Below are 22,066 nucleotides of genomic sequence, written 5' to 3'. Positions count from 1 at the left end.
CAACACCCCCATCATACATACACAAATACACACACACACACACACACACACACACACACACACACACACACACAAATAATGAAAGTCAGAAAAAAAATGGAGATATTTTAGACATTTTAGAGCTCTGGCTGGCCAAGAATTTGCTATGTTTTCCAAGTTAACCTTGAAATCACAAAAATCTACTAGCCTCTGCCTCATGGGTGCTGGAATTAAAGATGTGTGTCACCATGCCTGACAAGTTAAAAAAAAAAAGTGTGTTTGTGGGTTGGGTTTTTTTTTTTCATATAAATCACGGCTCAGAACTTCAGGAAATAATGTGTACCAGGTAGTTTTTCCTTTGTATTTTTAATATGATCTGTTATTTTCAAATGTGTGCCAATGACCAGGCACATAAAAGGGCAAAAGAGAATAGAAAAACAAGGTGTCAGGTGTCAGCTTGACACAGCCTGGAGTCCCAGAGAAGGGAGTCTTCACAGAGGGACTGTCCAGATCAGATTCAGGGGGCAGGGGATTGTCTTGATGGTTGATTGGTGTAGGAGGTCCAGCAACCTTTCCCTAGGTCTGGGCTGCATAAGGAAACATGAGCCAAAGAGTGACCCCACATCAGCCTTCCTCCAAGGTTCCCGCTCCAAGTTCCCGTGCTGGCTTCCCTTTAACAATGAATGAACTGTTACCTGGAATTATGAGCCAAATCGATCCTTTCCTCCCCTAAGGTGCCTTTGGGCATGGTATTGTCCCAGCAGCACACCGAAAGAGAAGGCCCGGTAACTAGAAATACACATGGCAGCTGAGGAAGACCTGCTCTGTGAAGACACAGTGAACCATACACGGTTCTGCATGTTTGGAATGCTGCTCTTCATGTCTATACTGAACTACTATTACCTGATGTCTGTGGCAGCCACATCACCCAGGTGACTCAGACAAGCCATGGCACATGTAGCCCCACATTCTTTCAAAGAGTCCCAAATTCAACATTCGAAACCATGCTACAGAGAGAACAGAACTAAACAATTAAGGAAATGTTTTCCTTTTCAGAAAAAAAAAATTAGTAGAGGGTACATGGTTAAATGTTTGATTTTCAAATTTCTTCTCTGCTTGATGGAAACTGAGAGTTAACAAAGTGATGATTATACAGACAAACATCACAGGGAAATAAATTTAAGATCCAGATCAGGCACATGAACGCCACACTGAGAATTCGCTGTGATACGAATGGGGCAAACTTTATAATATTCTTATATAATCTGAATATGATTAATGCAATTTGGCAGAAGGAATGCCACAGAGAGCTGTGCTTCCTGGTAACAAGCAATGCATACATACTGCTCATTACTGCTTCTACTAGCAGAACATGGGCTTAGGAACGACAGTTTAGCCACAGGAAATAGTGTGTTATTAATGAAAAATACACAGTCGGCCATAAATACCCTGAAACTGCAGGAAAGTACTTGTTTTCAGTACTCTGAGCACCCAATGAGACACCAGACGTAGCTTTGTATTTTGTATAAAATATTGTGCACAAAGTTTATCTTCCTCCTAAGGGTTCTGCTTGTAATGGGAGAGGCAGCCAAGAAGCAGTGGGCGCTGACTGTGCCGTGTGGTCTAAATAACCCATTGCTATACCCAGGGCTCTTCTATGCAGGGCGCTTTAATTAGATATATGATGCTATAATAGCTTATATAAGTGTAAGAATGAGGAGCTTCCAAAAAGCTCGTCATTAAAGCAATTTTGGATGATATAGCACAGTTACACAAACAGAGAAACTAGAAGTAGGCTTTTTTAATTGTTGCCACATGTTATTAACCTATTCCACTTAGATGCTCAGTCTTGAATGGAATTCTTTCTTTCTGTCACTTGTACCTCAACAAGGCAGGACTCTCTAACTGCATTTAATCAGAGAGATATCAGGTATCCCTGGGGGGGGGGGGAGCATATTAAAGGAACCAGTGAGGCACATTTAAGAGGAAAGAAAACGTACATATGAACGGCCCTCAGGCAATCACAGGATGTGACGGAAAAGGCATGTAAGGGAGAGTATGGTGGGACACACTCCCACAACAAACGGTACTGTCTGTATTGTATGTACAGACAAAATACCCGCACACATAAAAGGAAAAACAAAACAAATCTCTTTATAGGTAAGTTTAAAGATGTCTGCAATTATACCAAAGAAAATCACAAGTATTTAATAAAATAGAAACAAAGGATCCAGAAGAAGTTAACTCAAGAACAAAGCCACAGGAGCAAAGTTCTTGGGTGAGAGCAAGACAAGCCTGCTTGCTGCCAAGCCTCTCTTCCCTCATTACTTCAACCAACCATAGATACTATCAGGATAATGACACTCTGCCTGCTTATCCTGCTTACAACTGTGACACAAAAGAGCCAAAATCCGCAGATCATCCTTATCCCACTGGTGTCTATATATCCTTTAATCCAACAACTCTGAAATCTCTAACTCTGAAAGCCTCCCACTGTGCCTTCTGGAGGGCTCAGCACAATCACTGGGATCCGGCCTTCTTAAGCTCATTTCCAAGGGTCTCCCCACTTTGTCTTCCTACAGTGAGTCCCCACTTAGGGTTCTGCTTCCACCGCCACTTCCTTAGCATGCTAGTGCTTCTGTCCCAAAGCTCTCCAGTCTTTCTCCTCGCATGCATTTTAAGATTCTCTGTATCCCTTGCCTGGAGTGATGATTATGTTTTGATGTTGTTATGATTATATGTTTTGATATAGTTTTATTCATGTTGCTTCTGCTGGAATTTCTAGATATGCAGGATAGAGAGATCAGGCTTAAAAAGTTTTCTTCCATTATTTCTTCAAAACATCTTTTTTCTATCACCACATTTTATCTATACTTTATCTTGCCCATCTTCTCCTGAGATTCCAACCACTTGTATATTAGGACATTTTAAATGGTCTCACCCCATCCCATGGGCAAACATCAATCCCTGATACTCTGTTATGCTTGCAGACAGGAGTCTAGCATAGCTGTCCTCTGAGAGGCTCTACCCAGCAGCTGGCTCAAACAGATGCAGATACCCACAGCCAATCAGTGGATGTAACTTGGGGACTATTATGGAAGAGCTGGGGAAGTCTTTGGAGCCTGAAGGGAATAGGAACTCCACAGGAAGACCAACAGTCAACTAACCTGGGTCCTTGGGGCTCTCAGAGACTGAATCACCAACCAAAGACCATACACAGGCTGGACGTAGGCCTCCCCTACATATGTAACAGATGTCCAGCTTATGGGTCCTGAACAACTAGAGTGTGGGCTATCCCAAAAGATGTTGTCTGTATGTGGGATATGTTCTTCTAGCTGGGCTGCCTTGTCTGGCCTCAGTGGGAGAAGAAGCACCTAGTCTCCCAGAGACTTGATGTTCTATGGTGGGGAGATACCCAGGGAGCCCCCATCCACTCAGAGGAAAAGGAGAGGGGGAGGGGAGAGGATTGTGGGAGGGGGTGACCAGAAGGAGGCAGTGAGCAAGATGGAATAGGAATAAGTAAAAATAAATAAATAAATAAAAATAAATAAAAAATAAAATGGTCTCACAAATCACTGAGTCACAATACTAGATTTTTTTAAAAGTCTATTTTTTAATTAAAAATTAGATACTAATTAAACTTTTCAACTCTAGGAGTTTTATATTTCTCTTACAGAGTCGTCTCCTTCCACCTTCTTAAATACATATGGAGTATATTTACAAAGATTTTTCCATCCTGGTTGTCAGGGGTATAAGCCATGTACGGGCTTTAGAACCATCTTTTTCTGCCTTCTCTTTTAGAGTGTTTTGTTTTGTTTTGTCCAGCCTTTGGAAGTTTTTCAGACAAAATGCCTCTCGTAGATCTAGAAATTTCTTTCTCTGGAGGTCTTCCTCTTTAATACTGTACCTAAGAATTCTTTTGGCTGGCCTCTTTGATTTTCCTTTAAAAAATTTCTTTTGACATTTATTTTGTGTGTGAGAGCAATTGTGAGCATCAGAGGATAATTATAGGAGTTAACCCCATGTGGGTTCCGGGGATTAAACTCAGGTTGTCAGGCTTGGCAGCAACTGTGCCCTTCCTTGCTGAGCTACCTCACTGGCCTAAGAATGTGCCGGTTTACAACTATCCTGTCGTTTGGAGATGGTTTCATGGGCTCCATGTAGACCAGAAGCCAAATGCGACAGAGGACAACCTTGAACTGTTCACCGCCAGCGGCTGGGATTATAGGTCTGTGCACCACTATCCTGGTTTACGGGAAGCTGGAGACGAGAGCCAGGCTGTGTGACATCATGGGCGGGCATCCTACCAACCGGGCTACCTTGCTAACTCTGAATTCATAACCTCTTGTGTTAAATATATCATACATAAAGTCCAACAGCAGGTTGGCTGCCTGCCTCAATGCTTTATGTTCCCAGATAAAAGACATGCACAGCTTTTATATCTGAATATGCCTTAAGCAGCTCAATAGCAGGGCCACTGCCTAACCTCCATGCAGTTAATCCTGAGTTACTACTAATTCTCTGTCCTCTCTAGGCTGCTCTGGACTCAGAGGGCTGCCCAACTGGGCTCTCCCAGCTCCTTCACGTGGTGGTCATGCCTCTCTGTCCTGCACTTTTCTCAGGTATGCTGTCTCCCCTCTCCTTCACCCTCTCCTGGAATCTCCAGCTCCTTCTTCCTCCCTCTTCTCCTGGCCCCAAGCCTGGGAATCCTAAAGTCCCGCCTCTGTCTGCCCTGCCCAGTCATTGGCTGCTGGCATCTTTATTTACCAATCAGAACAAACTGGTGGCAGGGTCCCAGAAGCTATGGCAGACATTCCTGTGCAAACAGTGTTTTAGGGGGAACATAATTAGCACTACACAAACAGGTACAATGACCAAGTCTTCAACTTTGGGAAAATGATGGTGTCTCTGTCTCTGCATTGCCTCTCTCCAGGGAGTTAGCAGAAGCCGTCATAAGGACCACTGCTGTGCCCAGCCGTTCACTGAGATCCATGGTTCATGTACTTCTCTGTTGCTGTTTTAGTGAAAATCAGTTCCCGATTTTTCCCATCAGGCTCCACTAGTTACTTTCTGCTGCAGTGATAAAATACCACTGCCAAGGCAACTTGCAGAAGGATGAGCCGGTCTGGTTTACGGGTCCAGAGGGTTTGAGGACAAGTTGGCAGGAGCAGCCTGGCAGCTGGCAGCTGGCAGCAGGAAGCTGAGAGGCCACATATCTAAACAACAAGCATGAAGTCGAGGGCAGGCTGCAAGTGGAACAAAGCCTTAAACCCTCACAGCTCGTCCCCACTGACTACTTCCTCCACCAAGGCCCTCCACAACCTCTTCAAACAGCACCACCACCAACTTAACCCAGTGACCAGACACCCAAGCCTATGGGGAAGGAGGGGCACTCCTGAGTCAAGCCTCCACATTCCACTCCCTGGCAGCCAGAGAGTCTCACAGCAACATCTTAATGCAAAACACTTCAGAAACACCCAAAGTCTCTCACTGTTTCAATGATTTTAAATCTCTTCCGAGACTCAAGAAAATCTAATTGTAACCTTCTGCAAAGGTCAAAAAAGCAAATTACAGACTTCCAAGGTTCAACGGCACAGAATATAGAATGACCACACCAAAAGGCAGGAATGAGGGCCATGATTTTTTAAGTCAGTAAGCAGCACTCCTCCATGGCCTCTGCATCAGCTCCTGTCTCTAGGTTCCTGGCCTGTTTTGACTTCCTGCCTTGGGTTTCCTTAATAGACTTGCAATAATGTAAGCTAAATAAACACTTTCCCTCTCAAATTGCTTTTGGTCACGGTGTTTTGTCACAGCAATAGAAGCCCCAAGAAAGACAATCATCTCCTCGTTACATTCTTGGTTCTGTCCTGCCTGCATTTTTCACAAAACCGCATCCGTGACCATCTGAATTACAGGCATCTGGTTGTTCCATCATGACCTCTCTTTCCCACGTATTCGCTCTCACACACCAACAACCACGACAAGGAAATGTTTATCTTATAAAGAACAACTAGGATTGAGGAACTGGATCCGAGGTTAAGGGCACTTGTTCATGTGAGAGAGTCCCAGTATCCACATGGAGACCCACCACCTCCTCAGGCACCAAGCACAGAGATGGGCATACAAAAACATAAAATAATAAAAATAAACCTAAGGAAATAAGAAAAAGAATAAAAAGTAGGAAGCTACTAATTATTCACCTAAGGATTCCTTCTTTTGTTCTTGACTCAGCTTATATTCCATGGTCCCATTTTATATCACTCAAAACATAACCCTTTATTCTTGGCATAGATTTTTCTTGGCCCTACTTTCCTAGTGAAACACACAAACACACACATACGCACACACGCACACTGTACGTATACATAAAAGTACATTTCTGCTCTTGCCTAACTAGACATGTCCAGTAGAACAAGGCAGTGATCTTATAACTGTGCAGACTCATCTCACGTCAAATAATCAACCATTTAAGGTAGGCCTTCAATGCTGAAACGATCCAGCCACCTTCTAATCAATAAGTTCTGCAGTTCGTATGTTATTATTTCTCCAATCCCTCATCTCCATTCATCAAGAAATAATGGTGTTGCTGATTTTCTGAGACATGGGGCTACTTAAGCCCCATGAGCCGCCACTGCCGATCACCTGCACCTATTTGATAAACATCGTCTTGTCCTCTGTCACCAGTATTAGCTGTCAAGACTCCTAGGGCCAACTGGTCTGGGTTGTGAAGACTGCCTCTCCTCATGCGTATACAAAAGCCACATCAATTCCTTTCTCTCCTTCCAGCATCCGGTTCCCTCCTCCTCCTGCATCCACAGGCTACTGTTGTCACTGGAGTATGCTTTAAGTGCTTTTCCTTAAAAGAAGAAAATTCGTATTGGCTACATTCTCTCTAGCTCTTGTTCAAATTCTCTTTCCCCTTTATGGTATGACTTCCTGAAAGAAATGCCTACACTCGCTGTCTCCAATGTTTCTTTTCCACTTCATTCTTAACTCACCATGTTACTCTAGTAGGGCCATTCTTTCATATGACACCCAAGAGCTTCATGTTCTAAATCCACCTCAACTGACAGTTCCTGTACACATCATGCAGGCCTCTTCTCTGACTTCATATTTATATACCCAACTGACAGTTTAATCTATCTTCATGAATGTCTAACAGGCACTACAAATCCCCAATCTTCATGCCATTTCTCCCAAACACCTTTCATATTGTGTGTGCATATAAAGGTCTCCCTACAAGGTAGCACTGGCTAGCCTGGAAATTACTATGTAGACCAGGCTAGCCTCAAATCCAGAAATCAGCTTGCCTCTACCTCCTGAGTGTGGGGGTTAAAGGAATGTGCCACTCACTACTCCTGGCTTCCCTTCCATAGTCTTATAAATGCCCTAGTACATCGAAGTTCTACTCTCCCTGTTACTAGAAAGTTAAGAAATGCATTAGCCTTCTCTTCCTCCACATGCTGTATATCCAACACATCAACAATACTGGAGAGTCAACTTTTGACATGCCTGTCCAGTCTAACCTCATCTCAAACCCTCCACTGCTACCTCCTGGGTTGGAAGCCAGCATTGGCTCCATCTCCCACCTGGGCTTTGCTGCTAGCCCAGGAGGTCTCCCTGCTCCTGTGGGCATAATCAGGACAACAGAGTCTTCCTCTGTTCAAAGCCTCACAGCTAAGCTCACTCCTAAGAGCCAATGTCCTTACAGTGGTTGAAGAGGCCCAGCCTGAGTCAGCCTATCCCTAGCTCTCTGACCCCATCTCTGACCACATCTCCCATCACTGGTGCTAGCCTCACAGACCTTACAGCTCCTTCTGGGATGTGACAGTCAAGGATCTTCGCCAATACCATTTCTTGAGGTTTGGTCTGTTGCTGTGTGTTATAATCCTAGTGACTTCTCATGGTTACTAGCTTTCGTGGTGCAAACCTTGTTCCTTAAAGTAAAACAATTGGTATCTTACCTAGGGTTTTACTGCTGTGAACAGACACCTTGATCAGGGCAAGTCTTACAAAGGACAACATTAATTGAGGTTGGCTTACAGGTTCAGTCCATCATCATCAAGGTGGGAGCGGGGCAGCATCTAAGCAGGTTTGGTGCAGGCTGAGCTGAGAGTTCATCTGAAGGCTACAGCATGAGGTACAACCTTGGCTATCTCTGGAACACAGCTTCTTTGTGCTCTCAGAAAACACTTCCCAGAAGATTTCACCTCCGTGATGCTGGGCTCTTCTTAATCACGCTAATGTCTTAGCTCCAGCTCACCAGCAGCAGTTGTCCCATTAGTCCCTTCTATTTTCACTCTGAAGCCCGAGCCACACGGCCAAAGCTGCCAATTTTGCTGCTTGCAGGCGCTGGAACATGGACCCTTATTCTATCACACTGTTACTAACTTTCAATTTCCCAACTCCTTCACTGCCTAAGCTTGGCTGTCTGTAGATTGACTCGAACTCAGAGATCTGTATTCCTGTCTCCCGGGATTAAGGTGAATACTACCACACCTGGATGTAAGCTTTTCTTCACCTAGAACTTGCTCTGTCCCAACCTGGCCTTGAACTCAGAGATCTGCTTAGCTTTATCTCCTGGGATTAAAGGCGTGTACCACCCTGCCTGGGTTTAAATGTAGGTGAGTAGGATCTTGTCCCAAAGTCCCATTCCCTTAATCTATCTCCTAGAACACAGGATTCAGCTCAATTTCACTTCCTGGTGCCCCTTTAATACTCGAACCATGTATTTTATATTTTCTCCTTTCTAAGCTTGCTACACTTGTTCAAAATGCTCTTCATGAGACTTAACCAGAGAACAAAGTCTTGGCTGGGATTTTTGAGACTTCCTTTGTCAAAGCAATTAATACAAATCTCTCCACCTTAGCCTCAGGTAGACTCTTCAGATAACAACAAAAATTAGTCACATTCTTCACCAAAATACCATAAAAAGTCTCTAGGCCACATACTGTAATTCTTCTCCTCTGAAACCTCTTGGGCCAGGTTTGCGTCTTCCATATTCCAAATAGGATGGCCCATTAAGCCCCATTTAAAGCATTCCGCGGGGTTGGGGATTTAGCTCAGTGGTAGAGCGCTTGCCTAGGAAGCGCAAGGCCCTGGGTTCGGTCCCCAGCTCCGGAAAAAAAAAAGAGCCAAAAAAAAAAAAAACATTCCGCTGCTTTCCAAATCCTAAGTCCCAAAATCTATTCTTCCAAACAAAAGCATGATCAGGCCTATCACAGCAATACCCCAGTCTCTGGTCCCAACTTCTGTCTTAGGGTTTTACTACTGTAAACAGACACAACAACCAAGGCAAGTCTTATAAAGGACAACATTTAATTGGGGCTGGCTTACAGGTTCAGTCCATTACCATCAAGGTGGGAACTTGGCAGCATCCAGGCAGACATGGTGCAGGAGGAGTTCTACATCTTCATCTGAAGGCTGCTAGTGGAAGACTGACTTCCAGGCAGCTAGGATGAGAGTCTTAAAGCCCATGCCCACAGTGACACACCTACTCCAACAAGGCCACACCTTCTAACAGTGCCACTCCCTGGGCCAAGCATATATAAACCACAACAATTGGCTAAATAAAAACATCTACAGCCAATTACTGGAGCGATTAGTGGTAGGCAGGTTTTGAGTTACCTGGGTAGGGGAAAGAGGGGAGAGGGGAAGAGAGGATAGGAGCAACAAGCGGGGGACAACATGAGAGATGGACCATGAGTACACAGCCAGGAGAAGCAGCAAGTATTTGGGGTATCCAGCTGGGGAAGTATCCAGGCCAACAGTTAGGAAAGTAGATTAGGGGTGACCCCCCAGTAATTGTCAAAGCCAAATAAAATAACCACAGTCAGACTCTCATTCATCTGTAAGCTAGTGGGGGATGAATTGGACCAACTACAGCCGTTCTCTTTCTCCAGCCATTCTTGTCCTTCAGGCGTCCACTCAAACCAACCTTCCATGTGAGACCGGTGGGACAGTGAACATAAACTAGAACACACGAGGTCACACCAAACTGCACACCCTCCCTCCTTTACTGTTCTTTCTTTCTTTTCCTCCAAAGCATTGCCTGTCCTCCCTGCTTCTCCGTCCTCTCACTAGACAGGGACTCTGCAGCCTCTCTCCCAGCTCACTTAGCATATTGCTATCACCTTTGTGGCTCTCTGGCTTTGCTTCCCAGGGTGCACAGGCTTGGCACTGTTATCTCACTAACACATTATTCTGTTTCCCTGCTGGTGAATGGAAGGGGTGGAAAGGTACAACGCTGGCTTCAGAAAGATAACAGGGCTTCTACGCTAAGCAAATGAGAGCTGCATACCCACACCCCACACACACCCCCACCCCCAGCGAGCAAGCCACTGAAAGGGAGAACTTGCTGTGTGTGGGTGCAGTTGACACACCAGCGTTACGAAAGTATCTTAACTGCTCCCGCTGAAAAGGAGAACTATTCCTAAAAGAAAGAACTTTTGAGGACGGTTAGATGTGTTTACAGTACGCATGCTGGGGACTCAAACTCTAGTACTCAGTTTTTTTTTTTATCGCTTCAACCAATGGAAACTAGAAAATTAAATTTACTATACAGAGAGAGGAGCTATGAAATACTCCCCAAAGCAACTTATTTTCTAAAGGGAATAATAACGTCTAACGTAGACAGCCATGATAGACGTACTCATGGTAGTATACTAAAAACTAACATTCTGTAGAGCACAAAAGCAAGAATGATACAGTTGGAAAATAATGTTAAATACTTCTGAGAAAAGAAGTTTAAAAGCATTTCGTTCTATTGAACAAAAAAAAATATTTTTTTGGACTGAGTTCCTATACTAGAATCCAACAGACCATGACCAAAAGCGACTTGGAGAGGAAAGGATTCATTTCAGCCTATGACTTTGAGGTCAGATTCCATCACTGAGGGAAGTCAGGGCAGGGACTGAGGGACCTGACGCAAGGACTGAAGCCAAAACCTGAAGGAAATCTGCTCACTGGCTTGCTTCTCATGGCTTGCTCAGCCTGCTTTCTTATAGCACCCAGGACCACTGGCCTAAGGATGGCACTGTCCACAGTGGGTTGTGCCTTCCCACATCAATCAAAACCAAAAACATGCACCACAGGGGTTGGAGATATGGCTCGGCAGTTTAGAACATATTCTTGTAGTTCTTGCAGAGAATCCGAATTTGAATCCCTACACGCACATTAGTTTCTCGCACACACACACACACACACACACACACACACACACCCCTACAGAGGCACTTTTCTCTAAAAGGATTCTCTCTTCCCAGATGACCCTAGCTTGAATCAAGTTGACATTAAAAACTAGCCAGCCTAAGGGTCATGCTAGAAATTTAAATTAAAACTTTAAGGAAGTAGATTAATCACAAAACAGACCAGTTTTTCCTGAACAGGAGATTTCGAGTAAGTCAGTATCATAAGGAAGTCTCCTCTGCTTTACCGCTTAAAAGAATGTGGCCAGGAACAATCCGCTGTTCACAGTCAGGGTTTCTCTGTTCTATGCTCTTGTTCTTACCCATAAGACCCAGTGTTACGAAGGGTGTGCCCATCCTGCTGTGTAGAATGGAGAGTATCTCACTCACCATCAATCAAATAAAAAATTGTTAAGGCTATGATTAAGTTTGTTCTAATTTTGTTTTTAGCTTGGGGGATGTGGTGTGTGTGTGTGTGTGTGTGTGTGTGTGATGTGCACATCTGTGTTTGCAGGTGCATGGGTAGCTGGAGTACGCTGGGTCTCTTCCTCTATCACTTTCCACCTTATTTTTAAAGATAGTCTTCCACTGGATCTGAAGCTCGCTGGAGCTCCAGAGATCCTCCTGTCTCTGATGCCAGGCTCGGCTTTTACACGGGTGCTTAGGGATTTGAACTTGGGTTCAATTGCATTCATGGCAAGCACTCCTACCCACTGAGCCATCTCTTCAACTCCTTAATTGTTGCTTTCTGTTGACTCTTAACATGGCCAACTTTTAAATAACTGACTAAGGAATTTCCAGATTTGGAAAAAAAAAAAAAACTAGAATGAGTCTTAAGACAGAAAACAAAAAACAATTAACAGTGAAAACATCGACGAATGCAAATAAATTCTGTAATTCAGTTTAAAGGCAAACAGAAAGCCCCCAAACTAACAAACAGATTAAAGAAATCTTCTATTCAGTGTGCTGTGGGAATCGTTCTGGATTAAGCCTCCCACACCAATGAAGAGAGGGAGATGTCCCCGGTGGACAGAAGCCGGGACAGCCCCTGAAATGCTTCAAACCCAGGTCCAGTTTGTACTCCCAGTTTATATCCAAAACCTCAAGGTGGGGTGGGTGAGCAGGCTGGGTTTTTACAGAAGCCATCGAGGCAGTCAGCGGGTTGTTTCCACGACCCATTGCTTCAGCTATTTCTCCGGGTCATACTGCTTCAGGTGGCAAGAGAAGTCATGCTTGGAAAACAGACAGACAGCACAAGCAGTGCTTTAAGTCACTAAACACACCAGCATGTAATAATTGGCCTCTTCTACCTTATCCTACTTCAAGTGCTTCTCAGAAGTCTCTGCCAGCTCTTCCTGGAAGAAAGAGCTACACCGGTTGAAGCTCCGTCTTAAGTTTCATGACATTTACACCCATTGCCATCGTTGTCACCCAACTCTAATGTCACCCCAGTTTGCCAAATGACCTCCTTAAAAAAAAAAAAATCCAGGCACGGGACTGAATGCCGGTGGAGAACATATCAAAGTAGCTTTCATTTTCTTTTGGATACTACTCTTCCCGTGCTTAGAACTACCTAGCCTCCCTTCCCGAGCACCTGTACTCATGTTTGATCACGAATGTATTCAGTCATTAGTTTTGTTGTCTCTGCCACGTGGCTCCCTGTAGCACCAGGAAGAGAGGGAGCACAGGTGGGTTTGGTCTTTCGATAACAGTAGTTAGAGCCCTGTGTCGCACCAGACCATCGTCGCTCTCTATCAACCGATGACACACTCTAACTTTGCTGGTAATGTCTGTGTCCACTCAGATTCCTATGTTGAAATCCTACTCCCAGCTAAGTGACTGAACTGAGTGAGAAATGGCCAACTGGGGATGAAACAGGTTTCGAGGTCAGGAGCTGGACAGACAGGGTTACTGCCCTTATAAGAGACCCCAGAGAGATCCCTGACCACTTCCCTTGTGATATTGCAAAGCGCATTGTGTGAACGGTGCTCAAAAGGCAAGCATTCTACTTGGCCCTTCATCTTGGACTTCCCAGTTTCCACGGGATCTATGAATAAATTTCGTTTGTTTTATAAGCGTATGGCTGTGTGTCAACACACCTATAGACTAAGACAATGTCCTCAAACTAACCAAAGAATCCATTGCATCAAAACTCATAAAAAGGCTGGACAGAAACAAAGCAGTTTCCAACCATTATCCAACTATACACCTAAGACGTCTAAGTCATGCACAACAGCCTCCTGGGGGTTTACCTATCCTCTGGGGGGTAATTCAACGTCTTGACTCTTCCCACTCTGGACTTCTCCTCACCTCACAGAATCATACTGGCAATTGGCAAAGTGAGACGCCTGGAGTCCCTAACTGTAAGAGAGCCTTCATGCATCTACGATCTTTATCTGAGAGTAATAAATCGCAACTGAAGTCACCTGGGCGGAAGCTCTCGGTTTACCTGGGGGATCTACCTTCCAGAAACCTAAGCGTCAGACCTGAGTTTCCCAATAGTCATCCAGGGCTGGAGTCACCATGCCAGCTCATTACCCCCTTACATCTGGTCATTACTGGTCTCTTTTCTGATCTTTCACCCTCATCACCCCAAATCCCTTTCAAATCAAGGCATGAGTCACTTTTGTCAGGTGTCAAAAACATTCACAGCAAGTGGACTGGATCGCTCTGATGTCCACAGTATACAAAGCCTTCCCCGTCAGATGATTACCTAAATCTCTAGTGTGGCATAAAGGGCGTAACACAAAACATCAATACTTGGAAAGCATCCTCCTTATTTGTCGCTTTGGGGACAGAGGGTTCCCGAGTTAGGAATGGGATGCCAGCTACACTGGGTCACCTCACACAACCCCTAGACCAAGCCCAAGGAGGCTCCGGCAGGCCCGGATCCTGGGAGGCGCCGACTACCAGAGAAGGGACACGCCCGCAGGCGTCTCGGACCCCTTACCTCTCTTGTCCAGCAGCCACATGAACGCGAAGCAGGGCAGGAAGCCTATGGGCCCCCACAGGACCAGGAGCGCGATGTCCCATCCGGTGAAGCTATAGGCCTGGCGCGCCGAGTTCTGGATGGGGCCCCAGGTATTCCAGACCAGGCCCTGTGCGAACGCCAGGAGCGAGAAGAGAAGCAGCACCAGCCAGCGGCGCCCATACACCCTCCCGGGGCTCGGGCCCGCCGCGGGCAGCACAGCCGCCGCCTCCCGGCCCCTGCGCGTAGCCCCCGGCGCAGGCCCGAGTCCCGGCCCCAGCAGCGGCTGCCGCTCCTCTTCCTCGCTGCTCCAACCCGAGCCCATGGCGACGCCGCCCGCTGCCCTGCCCGACGCGTCCCGGTGGCCTCAGACCAGCCGGGAGCTGACTGGGCGGGTGGAGCGGGAGCTGGAGCCGCTCTAGTCCTCGGCCTCCCGGGCGCGTCTGCTGCGCCTGCGCCGCCCGAGCCCGAGGGGAGGAGGCGAGGCGGGGTCCACCCTGCTTGCTGGGAGCTCAGGAACGTTCCCCGCAGAGAAGCCGGAGACCCTACGGGTGGAAAGGGTAGAAGATCGCGGCCGGCTGGGAGGCTGGAGCGAAGGAGGCTGAGTCAGTCACTCGCGGGTTGCTTGGAGGAAGTGCCCAAGTTTACATCACGTGCCTAATAAACCACTCGCTGACCTCAGGTCACTTATCCCAATGCTTGGTTCTATATTAGGCTTACTTTTGTTTTTATTAGGATTCTATATGCAGAAATTATAGACAGCAGGATATTGAGGTTTAGGAAGGTCTCGGGGTATTGTATCATGAAAACCATTTGGTTTTGTATGTGTCTTACGTTTCCAGTGGGATTATAAACAAGCCAAATTTCCTTCATACATATAAAGGGGTTTTCTACCCATTTTGTTTGTCATGCAAAAGGGTAAATAATACCGATTGTGTTAAAATTGGAAGACAGTGACCTAGATTTATCTCTTGGTATGTTAACCAGACTAAATAAACGGCAAAAGCTGGAGGTTGTGCATCTTTTGACCGGATAAACATTTGTTTGTTCAAATGCACAAATCCAGAACCCCCCTGACAGCGACCTGTGTCCTTGAAAACAACAATCAAGCAATTTGACTAATCTGGCTGGGCAAATGAGGAATGTCTTTAAGAGACATTGCCTGAGGTTCAAATTCCCAGGCAGTCACAAAAACCAGCTGGAATGACACTGATGCCAAGGGGGCCAACCGAGGTGGAAGAGCAGGCAAGCCAGCCCGAGGTCCCCTAAATCGCGAATCGCACTGAGTGAGGGAAAGCCAAGGCGGAAATGGAGGATCGGACCAGAGAAGGAGAAGAAACAGAAGAGAAGCTAAAAGTGGAAGAAAGAGCAGCCAGGGCCCAGCCCACGTGCTCGGCGCCTTTCAGTATCCAAAGAGCAAAACAAACTGGCGTGGCCACGCCCAGCGCCATCACGTGACCTAGGGAGCACGGGTTCCGGCAGAGGCGGAGAATCCTTCCTGTGTGGAAGCAGCAGATCCCGGTGCTACGCCTCACCTGGCGCTCTCTCCATCCTTGGCGCGATAACCATGGAAGCAGGCTGCGAGGGGAGCTCGCCCCAGACCCTGGGCGAGAGAACTATGGGGGAGGAAGGTAGGTGTGGGTCAGGGACTCCGGAGTGCCTCCGTGGTGCGGATGGGTGCAGTTCCATCCCAAGTCTCTCCTGAGGCGTGTTAGGCCTGGCAGAAAATGACTTTTTAGTTACTGTGACTTCTTAACGTTGTGCCGATCACTTTTCTGATCGATTGTAGTCTCGGTGTCCCTTTACCGGGACAAGTACCACTGTGGAGTAAGAAGTTCCTCTCAGTGCTCCAGAATAGCTGGCCTGTGGGGGAATTTTGTGGTGATTCTCTTGTCTGCCTCCTTTCACCTTCCGTGATAAAGTGCTGGGATTACACGTGTATGCGACCATAGCTTTTAATGGAGATCTCTGGGGAGTTCACCAGACTTGTGCAGCAGATGTTTTTACTTGACAGTCTGTCTCCCCTGCCCCAAATCATTCTTTTCTTTTTCTAAACCACTTTATCTTCCTGATATATGTCCTGTATCCTATTTTATGCCTCTCTTATCTACCATTCAGCAGCAAAAGTGACACTTCACGTAAAATTCTCTAATAATTTGTATTGGACTTAGAACCTAGACTAAAATATAAACTCCAAACCGTCACCTACACAAATCTTTGATTTGGGGGTGTGTTGTGTTTTATAAAAAGTGGGAAGGAATATGTTTGGTGGATGATAGTCAGGTGTTGGGGTAGGGGGTGCCTCTGCGGGCCCATGCTGAGGCAACCCTTCCCCTTGAGGAACTAGCCACACAAAGGAATAGTATAAAATAAAATTTATTCAGGGCCATGGGGGGGGGTGTTGAGGGAGTAGAGACAGAAAGGCAGAGAGAGAGAGCAGAGGAGTAGAGGCCGTCCATGAGCACGTGGAGGGGGGAGGGGAATGGAGAGAGAGGTTAAGGAGCAAAGGTGGGGGGGCAGGCAGCCCCTTTTATAGCGAGTCAGGCACACCTGGCTATGTGGGTCTGTGCCTAGACAAAATGCCAACAGCGTCTGTTGATGTCTCTAAGCATCTCTGGTTTGTTCATTCTTAAATTAAAACTTTTTAATTAGCCATAAAATGTAACTGGCTTTTTAAAGGCATTTCGTACATTCATAATTTTGTTTTTCATTATGGCTGAATAAGAATCCATTGGGTAATCCCCAGCTCCGAAAAAAAGAATAGAAAAAAAAAAAGAATCCATTGGGTATATACATCATATATAAGTTGGGGGGCTTGGGTTTTTTTTTTAAATTATTTTTATTTTATTTATTTTAATTTTTTTAGATAGGGTTTCTCTGTGTAGCCCTGGCTGTCCTGCAACTTGCTCTATAGACCATATTGGCCTGGAACTCACAGAGATCTACCTGCCTCTGCCTCCCGAGTGCTGAGATTAAAGGTGTGCACTGCTACAGTCCAACTTCTATATACAGTATTTTCTGTCTGGTCGTGAATTCGTGGGCTTCTAGGCTGATTTCCCTTCCTTGCTGTCGTTGCGTAGAGCAGCATTGAACATGGACATCCAACCAACTTTGTAGTAGGGTTACCAAGTCCTTTGTGTACAGGAGTGGTGCAGCGGGGTCATCTGGTGGTCCCATTCTAGTGTTTTGAGAAGCCTCCACGATGATTTCCAAGTGCTTGCCCTGGTGTGCACCAACTGAATAAGAGCTCCTCTTTCTTCCCCACCATCTCAGCAATACACATCATCCTTGGTTTCTTGATAACAGCCATTCTGACTGGGGTGAGATGGCCTCTCAGTGATTTTAATTTGTACTTCTGTGACAGCTAAGGCTATTGAATGCTTTATTAAACACTAAGGGGCCATTTTTGTTTCTTGTGAGAATTGTCTGTTCTAAGTTCATTGGCCAAGTTTTGGAAGTGGTGTGCGCTCGCAGGTGTGTGCGTGTGCGCGCGCGCGCGTGCGTGCGTGCGTGCGTGTGTGTGTGTGTGTGTGTGTGTGTGTGTGTGTGTGTGTGCGCGCGCGCGCGCTTGTGTGACAGAATTTTGCAGTTCTTATGTCATCTAGATGTTAAGCCCCGGTCTGAAGTATAGCTGGGAAAGATCTTCACCCACTCTGTAAGTTGTTTGTCTAATAGTTTGTTTCGCTGCGTAAGCTTTTTAATTTGTTCAACACCCTGAGTCCATTTGGGGAATTATTTCCTGTTCTAAGCAGAATCTCTTGTCCCTCGCCCTGCTTCCTGCTTTTCATATATCTGCCTATGTTATCCTTCAGGTTTCAAAGTGGGTAAGTATCTGAGATCTTACTACATCAAACTGATCTGAAACATTCACTGTGATTCCCACCACCATTAGATGTATTAATACAGCACTCTAATTCTATCAACATACTTATCTCTAATCGCTGCTTGTTCTACCAGATGTTAAGCACTTTGAAGAGATAACCTGTGTTGGTTTGAATAAAAACGGCCCCCTAGGTTCATCTATTTAAATGTTTGGTTCCCCAGTTGGTGGGACTCTGGGAAGGATTAGAAAAATGGCTTCGCTGGAGGTGTGTCACTGTAGGGGGTGTGGGGGGGTGAGCTTTGAGGTTTCAAAAGCCCGCTCTCCGTTTCCTGCTTGTGGGCTAAAATGTAAGTTTTCAGCTATTGCTACAACACCATGCAACAATAGATCCTGGATGCAAACTGTCTTAGAGTTATCGTTTCTATGAAGAGACACCACAACCAAGGCAACTCTCATAAAGGCAAACATTTAATTGGGGCTGGCTTACAGGCTTAAAGGTTCAAACCATTATCATCATGGTTGTAGGCAGACATGGTGCTGGGGTAGAGGAGAGTTCTACACCTGATCTGAAGACAGCCAGGAGGAGACTCTCTTCCACACTGGGTGGAACTTTGAACCCTAGATTTCAGAGCCCACCTACACAGTGACACACTTCCTCCAACGAGGCCACACCCAGTAAACTTTCTGTATAAGTTGCCTTGGTGATGTCATCCTTAGAAAACTAAGATGGTTTTAGGTACTAGGGGAAGGGTATGTCTGGGTTTGGGGGAATGTAGAAGACCTTGGGATTTTGGGGTGTCTAATCATGGCGTTAGAAAAGTAATAAGATGGAGCCCATATACATTTCATTGAACACTGTGTGTCCAGTAGCACATACAGTATCAATCAGACATGTAATAGGCATGCTGAGGGAATGAATGAGGGAATCCCAGCCAGGTAAGGTATTGCTCACTTGTACCTCATAACATGAGATAGTTTGATGAGGAACTCAAGGTCATTCTTGGCCACATAGCAAATTTGAGGCCAGCCTGTCTCTCTCTCTCTCTCTCTCTCTCTCTCTCTCTCTCTCTCTCTCTCTCTCTCAGAAAAGGAAAAAGGAGCAAGTGCTTGCTCTGAGCATTCAGCTACCTGAGTTTGAACCCCCCCAGAACCCATGTGTAGTGGGTTGGCCTAAGGCTGCTTGTATTCTAATGCTAAGTGCTGGCTGGGAGTCTACATGTAGCCTTTGGGCCTGTCCCTCAAGTTTGGTGAATAAAGATGCCAGCAGCCAATAGCTGGGGAGAAGAGAGATAGCAAGGTGGGGGCTTTAGGTTTCCTGGGCTAGAGACCCTGAGGAAGAGCAGGAAGGGAGGGAGCCACCATGCCTTAAAGAGTGCAGGAGAGGAGAAGAGCTGCCCTGGGTTAGCTGAGCCCTAAAACATGGCCATATGGGCTGACCAATTGGAGCTAGTAGCAGCCCAGATGAAACATAGTAAGTAATGATGCAGTTAGGGATAGAAAGTGGATTCTAACAGCATGGAGGGTAGGCAGCTGCCCAGCTGTTGGGCTGCATAGAAGCATATTAAAAATATAGAGGCGGGCTGGAGAGATGGCTCAGCGGTTAGGAACACTGACTGCTCTTCCAGGAGGTCCTGAGTTCAATTCCCAGCAGTCACAGGGTGGCTCACAACCACCTGTAATGAGATCTGATGCCCTCTTCTGGTGTGTCTGATGACAGCTATAGGATATTCATAAATAAATAATTCTTTTTTAAAAATATATAAAGGCTACGTGTGTGTCTTTTATTTGTGAACATAAATGGTCAAAGGTGGGGAGGAACCCCATGCAGAGATTTTTAAATATTTTATACTACACCCCTGTAAAGGTAGAAAGAGAGTGGATCCCACAGTTGTCCTCTAACCTCCACATGGGAGCTGTGGCACATCCACATGCGTTCTAATAATTCTTTTAAAATGAAAAACAAGAGCTGTGCTAGGTCTGGGGGTAAGAGAAGGAGGAGGACATGGTCCCGGGGTTTAAGGAGTTGATGTGAGGAAGGCTGAGGAGAGGGGGATGATGATGGTTATCTTCCGTCCAATTATCATGACTTAAAAAGTGATGTAAGTGCTTGAAGAGGTTTGATTGTGGGTGTACTGTGATCAGATTTAAGTTTAGGACGATCACTGGCTGGAGACACAGAGTAAATTAGGGGGAGTGGACAAGGTACTTAATCCCCCCGAGCCTCAGTTTCCTCATTTATGTAACCCACAATTATTGTGAAAATAGCCTCAGTGTCTGGCAGGAGTTAACCATCAAGAATGAGAGCCCTTCTTTTGTTGCTAGCAGCAAGCGCTGGGTCAGCAGTGTAGAGCTCGTTTATTGAAGGCCTCGGGTCCAATTCCCAGCACCACAAATGGGGAAGAGAAAGTGCTGGCTCACAGTCGCTGCCTGATAAATTGATGTGCAAAAGTTTGAGTACAGTTGACCTCTTCCATTCAGCCCGTCTGTACTTGACCCAGGGTCCTGTAGTACTGACCCTGCGGACAGCAGAAGTCAGCCTGAGACAGTGACTCTTGAGTTCCTCGTCTCATGCCAGTGGAGATTACGGACACGAACTTCTCAGAGGGTGCAAAGTGGAAGCCAGTTTTATTAGGAAAAATTACAGAAAAGTGAGAAAGGCGAGACCGTGAGAGTGGGAGGGCTTTTCTAGAGAGGAAAGCTCTTGAGTTCTTTTGTTGGGGGTGGGGAGGGGGTGTTATAGGGCCATGACTATAACTGGACAAAGGAATCTCAATAGAGATTGGTAGATCAGTTGGTTCTGGGACTCTCGAGGGCTGGACCAATGGAGAGCCTACACACTCCACACTCCTGGGCCTACCCAGGGAGATGATCATATACTGTTCACACACTGCCCACTCACTTGGTCGTTGAAGCCCCCTCCGTTGCCTTTGCTCCTGGCTTTCTTAGTGATCGACCTTGATTGCTAAGCTGTTAGTTACCAGCTGACATTATACCTTCTGATATGACAGGTGTGTTGAATGCTGTTAATTATGTATTCCAAGCTCTCTTTATTTTCGTGGGTCCCAAGAAATAGCTGCATTTGTTGTTCGCTAACTCCCTGTTTATGGAATGACCTGGGGTCCCTTTGCTGAAAAAATCGGAGCTTCTTGTTAAAAGACAACCTCACTTAATTTAGTCTGTTACAGTTAGCTGCCTCAGAAGCAAGAATGTAAAAAAAAAAAGAGAGAGAGAGAGAGAGAGAGAGAGGTACACCACAGCTTGGCTTCTCATAGCCTTCTTGCAGTGAACCCTAGCCTTTGTCCTCACTGCAGCCTATGTAGAGGCTCTTCTCCCTTGCTGTTCCCTTACAGCTCCTACAGCAGTAGACATATTAAGACTGTGGGGAGCAAGGTGAGTGGGAACATATCAAAATAGAGCTAAGTAAAGGGGTATTTATTTTGCAGCATTCACATACCATAAAATCCATTGTTTTAAGATGCATAAAGCAGTAGTTTTTAGAATGTTCCCAAGGCTGTCCGACCATTTGTCACATCCTCACCATTCCCAAAAGTACCCTGGTACCACTGGCAGTTACTCCCCGTCTCCCTTCTGCTCTAGCTCTGGGTGACCTCCTGTTCCCATCTCTGCCTATTCTGAACATTTCCTTTAAATAGAATCCTGCAGTATGTGTGGTGTTAATGTCATCCCATAACACATTTAAGGTGTCATACATGCTGGTGTATGCATGCAAGCGTGTTGATCTACCACATTTTCTTGTATCTATTCATCCACTAGTGGATATTGGGATTATTTCTACTTTTGGCAAATTAGCAACAAACATTTTTAACCAACAGTACACCTGTGAGCATTTGTGTATGGGTGCATGTTTGTGTGTATAGGAACATGCTTTTAGTTTTCATAGATGTATATATCTAAAAGTAGAATTGTTAGGTCATCGATAACCCTGTGTTCAGTTTTTGAGGAAAACCATCGGTTCTTAATTTGAAGTTAGAAGTAGGAGTAAGAGAATGGAAATAAGGACCTGCTTTACAGAGTAACGTAGCTTGTACACACATTTTTGCAGGTAGCCTCCAATTTCATATTAAAGGACATTTTGAATTCCCTCTTTAG

The 22,066-nt window shown here is 45.7% G+C and overlaps 2 protein-coding genes across 3 annotated transcripts in view; one reads left to right on the top strand and one right to left on the bottom strand.

Moving 5' to 3' along the window:
* Positions 1–14,758, bottom strand: part of Slc49a4 (solute carrier family 49 member 4) — a 73,288-nt gene extending 58,530 nt beyond the window's left edge. Inside the window, exon 1 of one of the 2 annotated variants that reach the window (XM_039088342.2) lies at positions 14,116–14,758. In XM_039088342.2, the coding sequence (XP_038944270.1) occupies positions 14,116–14,198 (83 nt within the window). In that variant the 5' untranslated portion in view covers positions 14,199–14,758. The remainder of the gene's footprint in view (positions 1–14,115) is intronic. The other variant, NM_001012017.1, reaches the window with a different exon arrangement.
* Positions 14,759–15,641: 883 nt separating this feature from the next.
* Positions 15,642–22,066, top strand: part of Hspbap1 (HSPB1 associated protein 1) — a 54,659-nt gene continuing 48,234 nt past the window's right edge. Inside the window, exon 1 of the mRNA NM_134419.2 lies at positions 15,642–15,764. Within this exon, the coding sequence (NP_599246.2) occupies positions 15,701–15,764 (64 nt within the window). The 5' untranslated portion in view covers positions 15,642–15,700. The remainder of the gene's footprint in view (positions 15,765–22,066) is intronic.

Source organism: Rattus norvegicus, chromosome 11 (assembly GCF_036323735.1).
Source record: "Rattus norvegicus strain BN/NHsdMcwi chromosome 11, GRCr8, whole genome shotgun sequence".
Lineage (NCBI taxonomy): Eukaryota > Metazoa > Chordata > Mammalia > Rodentia > Muridae > Rattus > Rattus norvegicus.
The sequence above is the reverse complement of the archived record's forward strand: the minus strand, read 5'-3'. Positions and strand labels throughout refer to the sequence as shown.